The sequence below is a fragment of the Geotrypetes seraphini genome, chromosome 2 (genome assembly GCF_902459505.1).
Source record: "Geotrypetes seraphini chromosome 2, aGeoSer1.1, whole genome shotgun sequence".
NCBI lineage: Eukaryota > Metazoa > Chordata > Amphibia > Gymnophiona > Dermophiidae > Geotrypetes > Geotrypetes seraphini.
The window spans coordinates 437,076,871-437,090,466 of NC_047085.1; the positions used below are offsets into that span (position 1 = coordinate 437,076,871).

At 46.4% G+C, this 13,596-nt stretch overlaps 1 protein-coding gene across 1 annotated transcript in view; it reads left to right on the forward strand.

The window, feature by feature from the left end:
• SPAG6 (sperm associated antigen 6) overlaps positions 1-13,596 on the forward strand; it is a 220,948-nt gene that overhangs the window by 191,653 nt on the left and 15,699 nt on the right. The window contains 1 exon segment of the mRNA XM_033931329.1: positions 8,818-8,963. Within this exon segment, the coding sequence (XP_033787220.1) occupies positions 8,818-8,963 (146 nt within the window).

The window sequence follows — 13,596 nt, forward strand, 5'->3', positions numbered from 1 at the left end:
CCCTTTCCGTGAAGAAATACTTCCTGGTGTCACCATTAAATTTCCCTCCTCTGAGTTTGAGCGGGTGCCCCTTTGTGACCGAGGGTCCCCTGGGGAAGAATATATCGCTTTCCGCCTCGACATGACCTGTGATGTACTTAAATGTCTCAATCATGTCTCCCCTTTCTCTACGCTCCTCAAGAGTGTATAGCTGTAGTTTGCCCAGTCTTTCTTCGTATGAGAGACTCTTGAGTCCGGAGACCATTCTAGTGGCCATTCGCTGGACAGATTCAGCTCGAAGCACATCTTTTTGGTAGTGTGGTCTCCAAAATTGCACACAGTATTCCAGGTGAGGTCTCACCATGGTTCTGTAAAGCGGCATTATGACTTCAGGTTTGCGGCTGATGAAGCCTCTATTGATACATCCCAACATTTGCCTTGCCTTGGATGAGGCCTGCTCCACTTGTTTGGCAGCCTTCATATCTGCACTGACGATTACTCCCAAGTCCCGTTCTTCTGAAGTCCTAGCTAGTGTTTCCCCATTTAAGGTGTAAGTTTTGCATGGATTTCCGCAGCCGAGATGCATGACCTTACATTTCTTAGCGTTGAAGCCCAGCTGCCATGTCGAGGACCAGTTTTCCAACGTGATCAGATCCTGCGTCATATTATCCTTGAGATTGCTTTCACTTACTATATTACACAGTTTGGTGTCGTCGGCGAACAGTGTTACTTTACCCTGAAGCCCTCGGGTCAAGTCCCTTATGAATATGTTGAAAAGGGATGGTCCCAGGACCGAGCCCTGCGGCACTCCGCTAGTCACTTCCGATGTCTCAGAGAGGGTGCCGTTGACCACCACCCTCTGAAGTCTTCCACTCAGCCAATCGTTGACCCATGCAGTTAGTTTCTCACCTAACCCCATCGACTTCATCTTGTGCAATAGTCTGCGGTGTGGGACACTGTCAAAAGCTTTACTGAAATCCAAGTACACTATGTCCAGAGACTCTCCCGAGTCTAACTTTCCCGTCACCCAATCAAAGAAGCTGATTAGATTGGATTGGCATGACCTACCCCTAGTGAATCCATGTTGACAGGGATCCCTTAGGTTCCCCTCGTCCAAAATCGTGTCTAGTTTACCATTAAGTAAAGTTTCCATGAGTTTACATACTACTGATGTGAGACTTACTGGTCTGTAATTTGCAGCCTCTGCTCTGCAACCTTTTTTGTGCAGAGGAATGACGTTGGCTGTTTTCCAGTCCAGGGGGACTCTCCCCGTACTTAGGGAGAGATTGAAGAGTACTGCTAACGGTTTCGCCAGAACATCGCTTAGCTCTCTGAGCACTCTTGGGTGCAAATTGTCCGGTCCCATGGCTTTGTTCACCTTAAGTCTTGACAGTTCACTGTAAACATCAGCAGGTGTGAACTCAAAATTCTGAAATGGATCTTCCATGCTTTGCTTCATTTCCAGCCTTGGCCCGTGCCCTGGTGCCTCGCAGGTAAAGACCGAGCAGAAGTAATCATTCAGCAGTTTGGCTTTATCGGAATCTGTTTCCACATAATTCCCATCTGGCGTTCTAAGGCGTACTATCCCATTTGTGTTCTTCTTCCTGTCACTAATGTACCTGAAGAAGGATTTGTCCCCTTTCTTAATGTTCTTCGCTAGAGTTTCTTCCATTCGAAGTTTGGCCTCCCTGACTGCTGTTTTGACCGCTGCAGACTTTGTCTTGTATTCAATGTTTGCTTCCTTCTCCCCGGTGCGGTTGTATAAGAGAAATGCTCTTTTCTTCTCCTTGACGCGGTACGAGACCTCATCAGTGAACCATTTGGGTCTCTTGTTTCTTTGTTGTTTATTTACCGATTTAATGTAGCGGGTAGTTGCCTCATGAAGGGTCGACTTCAAGGTTGACCACATAGCTTCCACATTATCAGTTACTTCTTGAACCTGTAGTGTCTGATGAACGAAATCTCCCATGCGTCCGAAGTCAGTGCCCCGGAAATTGAGTACCCTTGTTCTTGTTTGAGATCTAGGGAAGCCTTTCCTAAGGTTAAACCATACCATGTTATGGTCACTGGTGGCTAGCGTTTCTCCCACCGAGACCTCCGAGACGTTTTCCCCGTTCGTAAGTACCAGGTCCAGGATGGCCTGGGCCCTAGTAGGCTCTAGCACCATTTGTTTGAGCTGTACTCCCTTCATGGACGCTAATATCCTCCTGCTATCACAAGTTGTCGCTGAGAATGTGTTCCAGTCTACATCAGGCATATTGAAGTCTCCTAATAGAACAACATCCCCCCGCAAGGTGATATTCTCAATGTCTTCGATTAATTCTGCGTCTTTGTCCTCCAATTGTCTAGGAGGTCTGTATACCACACCAAGGTATAGGCATTTTTCTCCGCCTCTGGCCAGGTTTACCCAGATAGATTCCCCAGTATACTTGACATCCGTGATCCTGGTTGTCTTAATGTTCTCTTTGATGTAAAGTGCTACCCCTCCTCCTAACTTACCCTCTCTGTCTTGGCGAAGCAAGTTGTATCCTGGTATAGTCATATCCCACCCATGAGAGTCCGTGAACCATGTTTCGGACACAGCCACCACGTCTAAGTCTGCATTAACCATTTCTGTTTCCAGTTCTATTTCCAGTTCTAGTACTGCAAATGTATGCCATAGTCCCTGAGGGTAGGTAGTCATACATACTGCAGCCGGTGCAGAAGATTGGAAAGTTCATCTTATGGCTTCCGTGGGTGCTCATAACCTGTTGCCTCCTCCGAGCTGCCTGTGTTTTATATGTGAACCTCTTTTACCGGAATGTTGTGTGCGTCCTCCTGCCAATTTATTGTCCTCCTTTCTGCTCCAAGCGACCGTCCGTGTGTGTATAACAGTTTACAACTTACGATTTGGGATTACTAATTTGTTGGCCTTGCTCAAAGGCGCTTTCGCTAAGGCCGTTGGCCCTCCCCCTTTTAAGGGGGAGCCGAGTCGCACTGCTGGTGACGCGCAGGGGGTGGGCGGAGCTAACTCTCGCCTTCCCCTGGCAGCCTACAGTCCCCTTTAGCCTTCCCCTCCTGTAAAAGCTATCGCAGAGACACTAAAAATGCAAGTAACTCACAGATTGATTCCTGCCTGGTGTGGAACGTTCTCCGCGGCTCTCCCTTTTAAGGGGGAGCCGAGTCGCGCTGCTGGTGATGCACAGGAGGTGGGCGGAGCTAACTCTCGCCTTCCCCCGGCAGCCTACAGTCCCCTTTAGCCTTCCCCTCCTGTAAAAGCTATCGCAGAGACACAAAATGCAAGTAACTCACAGATTGATTCCTGCCTGGTGTGGAACGTTCTCCGCGGCTCTCCCTTTTAAGGGGGAGCCAAGTCGCGCTGCTGGTGACGCGCAGGGGGTGGGCGGAGCTAACTCTCGCCTTCCCCCGGCAGCCCACAGTCCCCTTTAGCCTTCCCCTCCTGTAAAAGCTATCGCAGAGACACTAAAAATGCAAGTAACTCACAGATTGATTCCTGCCTGGTTACTGGGCACACGGTAGAAAAGGGTAGGTTTCAATTAGGACAGATAAAAACTAGGCCTAGAAACAAGGCAGAGAAGTTCCTGGAATGGAAGAGCCTCTCTTATGTTTATCTGTCCACAGTATACTGTATGGTAAAGAACAGCAAAAGTAGGAAGCTCTTTTCTCAACCCGTTCTGAAGATCCTGGTCCTGTGTGTGTCCAAGCTGAAGCCGGGACTGGATTTATCTATGACTGTTTTGAAACTGATGCATACTATGTTTGGACCTGGACAGAGGGCACTCCTAGTAAGACTTTTTCCTCTGATTTACAATAGACCATTCTAAGCCTGTAAAGTAACAGGCTTCCGTGTACTGGAGTGTAGTAACAGAGTTTTCAATTTAACACCTTGTCTGACTATATTTGTGAGGCCTTGCAGCTGGCCCTTGATCATGCTACTACAGCCTATTATAAAATTACCTTCTGAAGAGGTACAGTTCACATAAGGGCTCCTATACTAAAGTATGGTAAGGATTTGCACTTACAGTGTGTTAATTGCAAAAATTAGCGCACCGTACGTGCAAAATCTATGCAGTAATTAAAGGGGATGTGTCCCAGCATCTGCCCTACATTTATCACACAAGGCTATTCTTATGCTCAGGGGTCAGTCACTAAGGAAGAAAAAGAAGATCTTATCAGGGGTCGGTAAAGTACTGCTATTCTGAAAGGTAGAGGAGCGAATAGACGGATGAAGTAAACTTCAAAGGAGGGAAAGCAGTGAGATTGAGGTGGGTTGATAACTAAAAGGCAGTGAGAGTAAGAGCCTAACACCACTTCCACTGGGCGAGATGTATATGACAAAAGGTAGCCTTCAGGTCTCAGGTTAGTGCCAGCAGGTGGGGAGTTTGAGGGATAAAGAGGTCATAGATGAAAGTAAGCTTGTTGGAGGCAGAGTGGGCATTCCACAGGGTGCATGAAAAAGGCAATCTTCTCAAGGTGGTGGTAAATGCATTTGTGCTATTGGCAGTTAGGACAGCTAGTAGAGAATGACATGGGAACAAATTTTTCCCCATCCCCACAGTAACTCATTTTCCTGTCCCATCACAGAGAGTTCTTTTCCTGTGCTTGCCCCATTCCTGTCCTCATCTGCACAACCCTCAAACACTTCAAAATCATAAGTGTTCGATGGCAGACTTACAGGAATGGGGCAGGGACAGCGACAAAACTCATGGGGACGGGAAAAATTTGTCCCTGTGTCATTCTCTAACAGCTAGCACACGGTATCATATTGCATATTATGGTCATACTGCATACAGCTGGTCATGTCTCTGCCCTGCCCAAGTCATGCTTGGTCTCTGCCCTACCAGTGTTAAACAGCTAGTGCAGATTTTGTCTGACAGTGCTGGTTTTAACGAGCAGTAGGCATTATGGTGGGTACGCATTAGCATCAAACATGCTTAGAAACATAGAAGATGACGGCAGAAAAGGGCTACAGCCCATCAAGTCTGCCCACTCTGCTTACCCACCCCCTGTCTATGCCCTAATGACCCAATTTCCTTATCTTGACCCTCGTAGGGATTCCACATGGGTATCCCATTTATTCTTAAAGTCTGGCACGCTGTCTGCCTCGATCACCTGCACTGGAAGCTTGTTCCAATGATCAACCACTCTCTCTGTGAAGAAATACTTTCTGGTGTCGCCATGAAATTTTCCGCCCCTGAGTTTGAGCGGGTGCCCTCTTGTGGCCGAGGGTCCCTTGAGAAAGAAAATATCATCTTCCACTTCGACACATCCCGTAAGGTACTTAAATGTTTCGATCATGTCTCCCCTCTCCCTACGTTCCTCAAGAGTGTAGAGCTGCAATTTGTTCAGTCTCTCTTCGTACGAGAGACCCTTGAGCCCCGAGATCATCCTGGTAGCCGTCCGTTGAACCGATTCAATTCTGTGCACATCTTTACTGTAATGTGGCCTCCAGAATTGCACACAGTACTCCAGATGAGGTCTCACCATGGCCCTGTACAACGGCATTATGACTTCAGACTTTCGGCTGACGAAACTTCTATTGATACAACCCAATATCTGCCTTGCCTTAGAGGAAGCCTTCTCCACTTGATTGGCAGTTTTCATGTCTGCACTGATGATTACTCCTAAATCTCGTTCTGCTGAAGTCCTAGTTAAAGTTTCTCCGTTCAAGAAGTACGTCCTGCATGGATTTCCGCTTCTGAGGTGCATGACCTTACATTTCTTAGCATTGAAGCCTAGCTGCCATGTTGAGGACCAACTTTCCAATGTAAGCAGGTCCTGCGCCATATAATTCTGTAAACTGCATTCACTTACTATATTACATAGTTTGGCGTCATCGGCGAATACTGTTATTTTACCTTGAAGCCCTTGAGTCAGATCCCCTATGAATATGTTGAAAAGGAGTGGACCCAGGACCGAGCCCTGCGGCACTCCACTGGTCACCTCCGATGTTTTAGAGAGGGTACCATTAACCACCCTCTGAAGTCTGCCACTCAGCCAATCATTGACCCATGCAGTTAGTGTCTCTCCTAACCCCATCGATTCCATCTTGCTTAGCAGCCTGCGGTGTGGGACACTGTCAAAAGCTTTACTGAAGTCCAGGTACACGACGTCCAAAGACTCTCCCAAGTCCAACTTTCTTGTTACCCAGTCAAAGAAGCTGATGAGATTGGATTGGCAGGACCTACCCTTGGTGAATCCATGCTGACTGGGATCCCGAAGATTCCCTTCATTCAAGATCCTGTCCAATTTGCTTTTAATTAGTGTTTCCATGAGTTTGCACACTATTGATGTGAGACTCACCGGTCTATAATTCGCAGCCTCTGCCCTGCAACCCTTTTTATGCAGAGGAACGACATTAGCTAATTTCCAGTCCAGGGGAACTTTCCCCTTACTTAGGGAGAGATTGAATAGCTCAGCCAACGGTTTCGCCAGGACATCGCTCAATTCTCTGAGCACTCTTGGGTGCAAATTGTTTGGTCCCATGGCTTTGTTCACCTTGAGTCTTGCCAGTTCACTGTAAACTTCACCTGGTGTGAACTCAAAATTCTGAAACGGGTCTTCTGTGCTTTGTGTTGCCTTCAACTGCGGACCGTGTCCCGGTGCCTCACAGGTGAAGACTGAGCAGAAGTATTCATTCAGTAGTTCGGCTTTATCGGAATCTGCTTCCACGTAACTTCCGTCCGGTCTTCTAAGGCGTACTATCCCGCCTGTGTTCCTTTTTCTGTCACTAATATACCTGAAGAAGGATTTGTCCCCCTTTTTAATGTTTTTTGCCAGAATTTCTTCCACTCGAAGTTTTGCCTCCCTAACTGCCATTTTGACCGCTGTAGACCTGGTCCTATATTCTACTTTTGCCTCTCTTTTCTCCATGCGCTTGTAGGAGAGAAACTCTTTTTTCTTCTTAATGAGGTGCGAGATCTCCACGGTGAACCATTGGGGTTTATTGTTTCTTTGTCGTTTATTTACTGATTTTATGAAGTGGCTAGTTGCTTCATGTATGGTTGCTTTCAGTGTTAACCACTTAGCTTCTATATCATCGGTCTCCGCTTGGTCCTGCAGCGTCTGATGGACAAAATCTCCCATGCGTGCGAAGTCTGTGCCCCGGAAATTGAGTACCTTTGTTTTCGTGTTTGATCTAGGGAAGCCTTTCCTAAGGTTGAACCATACTATGTTGTGGTCGCTGGAGGCTAGCGTATCTCCTACTGAGATCTCTGAGACGCTTTCCCCGTTGGTGAGCACCAGGTCGAGGATCGCCTGGGCCCTAGTGGGCTCCGTTACCATTTGTTTGAGATGTGCTCCCTTTATGGAGGTTAAGAGCCTCCTGCTACCGCTGGTTGTCGCTGAAAATGAGTTCCAGTCTGCATCAGGCATATTGAAGTCCCCTAGCAGTACAGCTTCTCCTCGTAGAGTGATATTCTCTATGTCTTCAATTAATTCTGCATCCATGTCTTCCAGTTGTCTTGGGGGTCTGTATACCACACCTAGATACAGGCATTTTTCTCTGCCTCTTGCCAGGTTTACCCTGAGGGACTCCCCGGTGTACTTGACATCTGTGATCCTGGTGGTTTTGATGTCCTCTTTAATGTATAGAGCTACCCCCCCTCCTAACCTGCCCTCTCTGTCCTGACGAAGTAGATTGTAGCCCGGTATAGCCATATCCCACCCATGTGAGTCCGTGAACCAAGTTTCAGATATTGCCACCACATCTAGGTCGGCATTCCTTATTTCAGCCTCCAATTCTAGAATTTTGTTACCTAAACTGTGTGCATTGACATACATGGCCCTCTATATCTTGTGTTTGCTAAGTCCCTGTGAGGCGTATCCTACCCGAGTCGGTGTGACTCCCAAAGAACTGTTTGCAATGTGGGTACTTACCTTGAACATGGAAGCGGAGTTTCGACTCACCTCATCAGGATAATTCCTTTCTGCACTAATATGTGAATGGGTACCCTCCCCCGACTTACCTAGTTTAAAGCCCTGTGAAGCAGGCGGGCTAGTCGGTGTCCGAAGATGTTCTTACCCCTACTAGTCAGATGGAGTCCGTCTGGTCCCTGAAGTCCTTGTAGCGCTTCCCCATGGTTTAGGAATCCGAAGTTCATATCCCGGCACCATCCCTGTAGCCACTCGTTTATGTTATGCTTATGTTTATAACGTGTGGCAAAACCCCTGCTATTAGTAAAACAGACCCATAGTTTGCCATAAAGCCAATTTTATGAAATGGATCCTATGGCAAACAATGTGCATGAATGGTGTTAGTAAATGACCCTTTCATTGTGTTGGTGAAAAACCCTAACATTGTTTAAACCAAGGCCTTTGTTTACTCATGCAATTTAACTTAATCCAAAGAGCTATGTAAAGCTATGGTATAATTTAAAACTGAATAAAATATGTAATTACAAACACCTTTACTTTAATGCACTTTACCTTCTCTCTATAGAGAAGACGACTGCATTTTGAACTCGGGAACAACTATTTAATGCATACCATTGTTGCACAAAAAAATAACATCTTTTATTTTTATTAGGGCTCCATCTTTTTTTTAAATGGTTTGGTTTACTGCCAATCTATTCATTAATAGTATTTCTTCAGTAGATCAATTTACTTTTGTATCTTGTGCTTAAGGTTATTTTTAACAAAGCTGTTACATCTCTGGTTGAATACAAAAGACATATGTCATTTAATATTTCAGCCTGTTTCATGGATATGTAAAGGGCTTCTCCTTATAGCAATAAATTTTGTTGCAAGCTCCTGAATGTATTTAATATTAGTGCACAACAGTACAGAAGGAGCTTTAAAGGCAAGTTTGACATTTTATCATGTAATTCATTTTTATAGGTACTTCCACATGACAGTAAGGCACGGCGACTCTTTGTAACAAGCGGAGGACTTAAAAAAATTCAAGAGATAAGTGCAGAGCCTGGGTCACTTCTGCAAGAGTATATCAATACTATTAACAATTGCTATCCTGAAGAAATAGTAAGGTAAGGAATGTCAATGACTCTTTTGATAGAATTATTTTGTGATAGTTTAAAGCCACCCATTTGGATAATAGTACAATTAGGATGATTTGTAGTTTTGCAATCATTGAATACAACTTTTTATCTGACAGCACAAAAGACAGTATTTATATTGCTATAGGTCAGTAGACCTAATAACATTGTTTTATGATGGTACAAATTTGTGCAAAAAAAATAGGGCTGATAAATCCATAGAGATGTCATGCTACTATGAAAATGGACCTGGGCTGGTCTTCTGAGATTCACAGCATTGTGGAATCTCTGCTGAGCTACCATTTCTCCAGGGCCACACTTGTATAGCAGTAAAGATCATATTAGAAGAGTGCCAAAATGTCAAAGTATTTCTGCTACACTGATGGTCAAATTATACATATCTGTGACCATGTGATATTGCTTTGAACATCATTGTATACAATCTAAGTACTACCTAACTGCCTTCTAGATACCTCTATAGCTCCATAGCAATAATATCTCTTATGAATATTATTCTGTATGCATGAGCATAACATTAAACCTCCACAGCAATATAATATCACTATCAGGAGCAATTTCCAAAATACTAAGGGCTCCTTTTACGAAGCCGTGTTAGCGGTTTTAGCGCATGCAGTTTTTTAGCGCGCACTAAACCCACACTACATGGCTAAAACTAATGCCAGCTCAATACTGGCGTTAGTGTCTAGCGCAGCCGGCAGTTTAGCACGTGTTATTACGTGCGTTAAACTGCTAAAGCGGGTTTGTAAAAGGAGCCCTAAGTTGCCCAAAAACTGGCATAAACCGGCACTTGGACATTTTTCTCCCAAAAACGTCCAAATGCAGATTTTTGAAACTGACTTTCTGGACATCTTGCTAGGCTTCCCAGCAGCTGTGTGTCCAAAATTCAAGGTGAGCGTGTTGGAGGCATGTTATAGGCGGGTTTTGGGTGTGCTTAGACTTGGACGCCTTGCAGTGATAATTGAACCTTTCCCTGCCCTAACCCTCCCACCTTTAAAATCCCCAAATTGCCATTTTCTGAGGGTTCCTGTATTTTTTCAGGGTTCTCTTTCCTCAAAATCGGCACCCACAGTGGCCATCTTGGATTTTTCATAATTTGAATTTAAATATATTTTTCATACTTTTAAGTTTCGTTTTTACAAGAAAACTTTATAGATTTCCTCCCCAGGACATGATGGGATTGATTCATGCCTCATTTGCGGAGGATGGCTGTCAGATGCGCAGCCATGTTTCATGTGTGCTGCAGCCTGAAAAGAGTATGAGGCTTGCCCAGATTTGGTGCCTTTGACCTCCAGAGAGGGTCTTCTAGCACCTTCTGCCCTGACTCCCACAAAAATTGCGTCTGAGGACCCTGTGGAGTGCACTGGCAACGTTTTGGTGAAACGCAAGTGCGTCTCTGGCGAGAAACCTCACAAATCCTCCAAACAGTCCAAACTTGATGCACAGAGGTTGTCTCCCACCACGGAGGATTGATTTTACCTAGAATTCATGAATATGCTTTATCAGGCATACTTAGTTAAAAGTCTGCCTTTTTCCCTTCCACCGGCTCTGGTGCCAGTCACAGGGACCCCTGCTGTGCAGGACCAAGGTCTTTTCTCTTGTCTTCCTTCAGGGGTGCCAGCAGGTAAGCTGGCTGTGCCTGCGGTTGCGCTGGATACTCTATACCTCTGCTTTCACCGGGAGGCACTGCAGCGTTTGCAGATGAAGCAAAAGTGGTGGATCTCCAGAATCCGGATCAGTTCAGAGCCCAAGATTTGGGGGATGATCTCACTGTCCGCCGTTTTTTCAAGCACATGTACATTATTGATTTGATCTCGGAATATCTGGAGGAACTGAAGCTGCAGTCTGAGCAGCCTGTCACTGCAGAATGTTCCCTCATGAGTGATCAGAGGCCACAATCTGCCTCTTTTCCTGATCATTTTGACCTTGTTCGACTTTTTATGGACATCTGGGAAACTCCTGAAGGTCCCTTGAAATGTGCTTGCATTATGGCATAGCTTTATCCCATGGCAGATGCCTTTAACAAGTGCCTTGGTTCCCCGAAAGTGGATTTCTCGGTGGCATAATGATCCTGAAGGATGTTCAGGACAGATGTGTTGATTTTGTCCTTAAGCATCTGTTTGATTCTGCTGTTGCTGGTGTCAAGACGGCATCAGCCTCCTCTTTCGTGGCTTGGGCATGCCATTCCCAGCTGCACCATGATCCTGACACTGTGGTGCTTCGCAACTTGGGTTTTCTCATCTCCGGTGTAGATTATATGGCCGATGCCTTGTACAATATCTTGAAAGTTTTCACAAAGCTTGCAGCCTATTCTGTTTCAGCTTGCAGGATGCTTTGGATTTGGCAGTGGTCTGGTGATTCCTGTTCTAAGGCGACCTTGAGCCGGTTGACATTTTAAGGCCAGCTGATTTTTCAGTTAGGGTCTGGATGACTTTATGGCTAGTATACAGGTTCGTCGCTGCCTGTGAATAGATCCCACCCTTACAGAGGTTCAGGAAGTTCTAATTTTCATCCCTTCAGGCACGCTCATCCTCTTCATCGTCCTCTTCATCTGCCAGACACGCACTTCAGTGGATCTCACTGCCAGCAGTCCACGGGAAGTTGGCCAACTGCTCCAGCAAAGAAACAGTTCTGATGCCAGGTCAGTGTCTTCCACCCCCTTTAAGGAGGTTCTCAGGGATTGTGGCTATAAACTGTTCCAAAGGAAGACTCGGGCTCTGGGAGATACTCGATATACTTCATTGTTCCAAAGAAAGGATCCTATGATTGGAGACTGATTCTGGACCTCAAGGTGATCAATGCGGTGCTGAAAGTGCCCCTGCTTCCGCATTGATCCGCAGTGTACTCATTGATAGCATTAGTGACACTGGGAGAGTTTCTAGCCTCCTTAGATTCGACCGAGGCATATCTCCACATTCCCATTTTCCCAGAACACCAGAGGTATCTGCAGTTCCACATCTTGGGGAAACACTTACAGTTTGTGACGATGTGCTTTGGATTGGCGACGGCACCCAGGACTTTCACCAAAGTGATGATGACAGTGGCCCATTCTCACACGCTGAGTGTCCTAGTTCACCCGTATTTGGATGACTGGTTGATCAGAGCTCCCTCGCTGTCTGAGGGGTGTCAGGCTGTTCAACAGGTTGTGCAGTTGCTGCAGCGCCTAGGCTGGGTGATCAACTTCAGGAAGACTTACCTTAAGCTGATACAGGATCTGGAATACATGGAATTTCGGTTTCACATGGGACAGAACAAAGTGTTCCTTCCTGTTTCCCATCAGGAGAAGCTTCGACAGGCTGTCAGAGACCTTCTGGCCACTGCGGTTCCAACTGCATGGCAGTACCTTCAGTTTCTGGGGACCATAGTGGCAACAATCGACGTGGTCCCTTGAGCCAGAGCCTGTCTATGCCTGCTACATGATTCTCTGCTTTCGCACTGGAATTCCCTGCGGAATCCGTTTCATGCACCCCTGTCCTGGATGACTGTGGCGTGGAACAATCTTGCATGGTGTTTGTGACCCCTTTCTCTTTCCAGGGGCTTTCCCTTCCGGATCTCATTGGGTGATTCTGTTTACGGATGCAAGTTTAAAAGAGTGGGGAGCAGTGTGTATGACCGTCCCTATTCAGGGCCAGTGGTCGCCTTCATAGTGCAAGTGGTCAATTGCCTGAAGCTTCAGGTGATTCGGCTGGCTCTTCGCTTCGAGAGTTGTGTCCATCATCAAGCCATACATGTCTTCTCAGACAATGCCATGGTAGTGGCTTTCATCAACCGGAAGAGGGGCATGAGGAGCCACTCTCTAGGTGAGGAGGCTTAGCTTCTTTTCTGGTGGGCAGAGAGACATCTTCTGGTTCTGTCAGCAACCCAAGTGGCAGGAGTGGACAACGTTCAAGCAGACTTTCTCAGTTGTCAGATGCTGGACCCTGGAGAGTGGTCCCTGTCCCAAAGAGCATTCGAGTACATAGTAGATCAGTGGGGGTGCCCCACGTTCGACCTATGGCAACTGTGGCCAACAAGAAAGCCGATCAATTCTTCAGTTGTCATCATGAGGCCAGCAGCGAAGGCCTGGCCGCTCTGATTCAGCCCTGGCTACAGGAAGATCTCCTCTATGTCTTTCCTCTGTGGCTGATGATAGGGCATCTGTTGAGATGAATAGAGGCCCACAAAGCTCCGATGATTCTATTGCCCCTGATTGGCTGAGGTGATCGTGGTATGCCAACTTGGTTCAGCTCCAGCACGATCAGGGGCTCCAGCTACCTTTTCGTTCATACATTCTCACACAGTCTGATTGCAATACAGGATCGGGACCACTTTGGTCTTATGGCATGGCTCTTGAGCACGTGGCCTTAACTAGTCTTTGGCTATGATTGCCACGTTGCTTCACAGCAAAAGGAAGCCCGTAGTGGCAGCCTATGCGAAGGCTTGGAGGTGTTACCAGGCCTGGTGCACCTTGAGACAGGTGGATCCTTCTCTCCCTTCAATTCCTTGGGTCCTAGAGTTTCTGCAGGATAGCCTGGAGTAGGTAGCCTCGCTCTGTGTTCAGATTGTTGGTCTTTCATATATGGCAGCTAATGTGGTTGTAGCTTGTTTTCCGCGAGTGCTCTACGGC